Below are 4,948 nucleotides of genomic sequence, written 5' to 3'. Positions count from 1 at the left end.
TCCCTGGGGTGTCCTTTCTGCACCTGCTCCCTGGGGTGTCCTTTCTGCACCTGCTCTCTGGAGTGTCCCCTCTGCACCTGCTCCCTGGGGTGTCCCTTCTACACCTGCTCCCTGGGTGTCCCCTCTGCACCTGCTCCCTGGGGTGTCCCTTCTACCTGATCCCTGGGGTGTCCTTTCTACACCTGCTCCCTGTGGTGACCTTTCTTTTTTTTATTGCATTTTAGGTTTTGGGGTACATGTGAAGAACATGCAAGATTATTGCATAGGTACACACATGGCAGTGTGATTTGCTGCCTTCTTCCCCATCACCTATTTCTGCCATTCCTCCCCATGCTATCTCTCCCCAACGCCCCAGCCCCCACTGTCCCTCCCCTATTTCCCCACTACAGACCCCAGTGTGTGATGCTCCCCTCCCTGTGTCCATGTGTTCTCATTGTTCAATACCCACCTATGAGTGAGAAGATGCGGTGTTTGATTTTCTGTTCTTGTGTCAGTTTGCTGAGAATGATGGTTTCCAGGTTCATCCATGTCCCTACAAAGGACATGGACTCATCGTTTTTGATGGCTGCATAGTATTCCATGGTGTAAATGTGCCACATTTTCCCTGTCCTTTCTTCACCTGCTCCCTGGGATGTCCTCCTTTCTAGACCTGTTCCCTGGATGTCCTTTCTAATATAGAATACTTATTTTAACCAGTAAAATGAACTGACCTCACATAAGTGCATATAAAAACGACTGTGAAGAAATGTCATGAGTTTAGATCCAGAGCTGGTGAAGGGTGCAGGGCTTTTCTTTCAGAAATCCTTGTATAGAAGGAATGAACAAGCTAATGAATACCAGACAATGGTTACAGTTAGTAAAGAAAATCAATGCTATCAACACTATACATGTGTAATTCTAGAGATTTAATATTACGAGTTGGGTTGGAATACAATCAGTCAGGAAATAGTTGAAAAACTAGCAACACAAGCAAAACAGAGATAGACAGTGGAGAAAAGAAACCCAGCAGGGCGAGTGGATCGAACACATTTACGGAGAGTCCTAAACGTGCCAGGGACCGTTCTAAGCACCTTCACGCTACTTCATCTCTGTCACCTGCGAGGCAGAACGTTTCAGCAGAAAGAACACAACCCTCAAGACGCCAATTCTTGAAATCTTGAGTAGATTCTGCCATTGTGGTTTAGTCTCTAGGTGACCATGGAAAAGTCACATAGCTCTTCTGAACTTTCATTTACCGTTTGTAAAATAAAGAGAAACGGAAGAACAACTGCATCTCAGATGTATTAAAAGAGTTAAATAATGTACACGCAATACATCCAGCCTAGTAGAGAGTATGGACAAAATGCAATATAATTTTTGTAAGTGCTCCATGATGGGTTATAATCCTGAATTTACAGCGTATGTAATGGAGTTGTGGAGAAATTTTTTCTCTAATTCAGGAAGAGGGAGTGGGTCTATCTGACTCATTTCAAAATGCTGTGTCCTTCCTCTCCAGGACACCATGGGCAAACCTGAGAGTATCAGGTCACTATGTGGGGTGGAGCCCAAGAGGGCGAGTTCCTAAAATAGGGGTCCTGAGTGAGGCGTGAACTGGGAACCCGATACCCTGCGGGGTCTGGCATGACCTTCCCACTCTGCACAAGGTGGCATCCACCCCGAGCTTCTTTGGGGACATCCACTTTGCTTAGCTGTGACGATCCAGCAAGTCAGTGGTGTGTAGCCTGGCACAGCCCAGCAGTTCCTTCCAACAGTGGCCATTGCAGCCCCACAGCCCCACAGCCCTGCTCTACCCAGCCCTGCTGGACATGGACAGACACCCATGTCCACGTACAGTCTCTGCCAGTGTGCTGCCTTGTTAACACACTCACTGCCTCCATCCACTGTGCAAGGTCTTCATTACCTCAATCCTGGATTATTAAAAATGCTTCTCCAGAATTCACCTGGGCACACTGCTGCTTGCTTAACCTGAATCTGAGACCTCTCATTCTGCCACATGGAGCACTGGCCTAATTTTCCAGCGCTCTCCCGGGATTGCCTTCTCCCTCCACTCCACCTGGGCAAGATACCAGTGATTTTTAAAAGAGACTAACCACTTCCTCTAGGAAAGCTGTGCTGACTATTAAAGTTCCAACCCCAGCTCTGACCCCACTCCCACCCTAACCCCCACCTTTTTTTGAGACAGGGTCTCACTCCATGGCCCAGGCTGGAGTGCAGGGGTTCCATCTTAGTTCACTGCCACCTCAAACTCTTGGACTCAAGAGATCCTCCCCACTCGGCCTCCTGAGTAGCTGGGACAACGGGCATGAGCTACCCTGCCTGACTGGTATTTTACTATTAGTTTTTGCAGAGACAGGGCTTCTGTTTCTTGGACTTTGGTGTCTAATTCCTAGGCTCCAGGGATCCTCTTGCCTTAGCCTCCCGAAGCGCTGGGATTACAGGCCTGAACCACCTTGCCCAGCCTTCACCCCTTTAGTGGAATCAGGACAGCTTGGAACATAAGGAAAGTGTATTTTTTAGGAATCCTAAGTAAACTTTTGCCCTCGGGAATGCTGCAAACACTCATTTCACTACATCTGAGTACTAGATGAAATTGCTAACCTTTCAGTCCCCCCCAACACTGCAATTCTGTGATTGCTCTAATTCAGGACATCTTCTCCCATGAGCTGTCACCTTCCCATGGAGGAGTCTGAAGGGCTACTGTGGCTCTGCTCGGCCAGGCACAGCCCTGGGCACTGGAGGGCAAGGGGCAGCCCCTGTGCACACATGCACTTGGGAGAATTCTCTGGACTTCTCCAGTTTTTACATTGAAAGCAAAATGATTACTGCTATCATCTAAAGAAAATGAGCGGAAAGTCCATCTCGTCCCAGAAACGCTCTTTCACTTCGCCTTGTAATGACCTGAACCTTCAGTACTGATGGTTTCTAAGTGGCCAAATGCCCCTGAGATGAGGGATCCTGTGTTTAGCAATTTTCCTTCCAGTATATCATGTTCTATCCCGGTTCATGAATCGGATGCCTCAGATATAAAGGTTATTAGAAGCATGAGGAATTAACCATAATTCCAGTTTAGGATGACCAACTTGAGGGAAACATCACAGCGGCCTGGGGTAAATGAGAATAAATGCCGGCATCGGTTTCTGTGAACACCCGGGTGTGGCTTTATTCTGTGGACTAGCAGATCTTGTGTGCGTTAGTTACAGGGAGGCTGTGGGCTCTGTCACCACACGCCAAGGGGCCTCGAGACATCGTCACACCTTGAATGACAGATAAATAACACAGAATATTTTCACGTTCAAGGTGTATGTGTGTAATACATATATAATAATGTGTATGCATATATGTCATATAGAAATATATGCATAGTTAAATGAAGTAGCCACCTTTAGTTGCTAAGTTCAAACTCCTAGCATTGTCTGTGCGAGGCCAGGAGGGAGCCCAGGTCTCCTGGGTGAAGTCAGAGCGCCTCCATGATGCTTCGCTTCATTCATCTCCTGTCACTCTTCATTCCCGCAGTGTGCACCCCCCGAAGGATCGTCCCACTATTGAGGATAATGAGGATTATAATGCATTCTTCCCTATTCCTCACATGATATACACTCAAATTTGTGAGTGATTTATTTGCTGTCACCAGGAAGAGAAAAGCAATTCAGACACACAAGCTACTTTATATTCTCCTTTGGACCATTAAGTTTGAGAGGAAGAGCCATTAAAGTGCCTTAAAATATTACAAACACCCAGGTGACTGCGTGGCATATTATACTCATTTGTAAGCGAGGTGTCCCATCTCCCGGAGCATGGGCTCGGAGAGGGGTCATCACGCATCAGGAACTGGTGCACCACATCAGTGGAGTCCCAGCCTGGAAAGCGATGTAGCCCGTTCCTCACAGTCAATGTAAACACAGATGCAAAACCCTCTCCTCTCCTTCCCTTCCCTTCCACCACAGCTCATGTCATCTGCAGAGCACAGGACTCAGTGTGAACAATCACTTCAACCCAGTGGCTCAGGTGAAAATTTCTCTCCTTCTGAAGATTCCTCTTTCCCCCCAATAAACTGCTACGTGTACCCTGATGCTTATGTCTTAGACGCCCGAGTAAGTGTAGGTGAGAAGAGGGTGAGTTGTTCACTTACTCCTGTCCTCTGAACTTCCATGAACACGGCTCTTTGGAAGGACTTCTCCCACACGGCCAGCTCGCTGCCAAGTTCCACGCTGAAAACGTGGCTCTTCCCATGGCTGGCCACGACACTGAAGCAATAGGGCCTCTGGTCCTCAAAGTCAAAATCTTGAAGACCCAGGTACAAGTTTGCTTGCAAGCAGCAGTCACCTGTGAGCCAGAACTGAAAAAGAGAGTACGGATTGGAAACGTGTGGGGCTGGAAGGTCAATCCCAGGCTGAGGGCATGGTGTGAGGGAAGGCAGAGTTTGCGTGATCTGGGAAATAGTCTCCTGGGCGCAGACGAGGACGCAAATTCAGGAGCAATGAGCCCTCCTCGTGTACAGCGGGTGCAGAAATGATGCAGACACATATCGGCAGGTAAATTATGTCAAACGCCCAATTCTCTGTAAGTGCCTTTTCCTTAAAATACTGGTCACCACACTCTTTTCTGTGTCACTGTGAAGGTAAAGATGAGGCTGGGTGTGGTAGCTCACGCCTGTAACCCCAGCACTTTGGGAGACTGAGGTGGGTGGATTGCTTGAGTCCAGGAATCTGAGACCAGCCTGGTCAACAAGGCAAGGCCTTTCTTTACAAAGATAAATGAATACATAAAAGACAACAAATTAACCACGTGTGGTGCCACACCTGTAGTTCCAACTATTTGGGAGGCTGAGGGAGGAGGACTGCTTGAGTCCAGGAGGTGGAGGTTGCAGTGAGCCAAGATCACATCACTGCACTCCAGCCTGGGTGACAGAGGGAGACCTTGTTTCAGAAAGAAATAGTTTTAGCAATTT

General features: G+C 47.9%; 1 protein-coding gene across 1 annotated transcript in view; it reads right to left on the bottom strand.

Moving 5' to 3' along the window:
- SNTG2 (syntrophin gamma 2) overlaps nucleotides 1–4,948 on the bottom strand; it is a 350,315-nt gene that overhangs the window by 61,421 nt on the left and 283,946 nt on the right. Inside the window, exon 14 of the mRNA XM_017514037.2 lies at nucleotides 4,130–4,336. Within this exon, the coding sequence (XP_017369526.1) occupies nucleotides 4,130–4,336 (207 nt within the window). The remainder of the gene's footprint in view (nucleotides 1–4,129; nucleotides 4,337–4,948) is intronic.

The sequence above is a fragment of the Cebus imitator genome, unplaced genomic scaffold, assembly GCF_001604975.1.
Source record: "Cebus imitator isolate Cc_AM_T3 unplaced genomic scaffold, Cebus_imitator-1.0 Scaffold512, whole genome shotgun sequence".
Taxonomy (NCBI): Eukaryota; Metazoa; Chordata; class Mammalia; order Primates; family Cebidae; genus Cebus; species Cebus imitator.
Note: the sequence above shows the minus strand (reverse complement) of the source record. Positions and strands in the feature narration are given on the sequence as shown.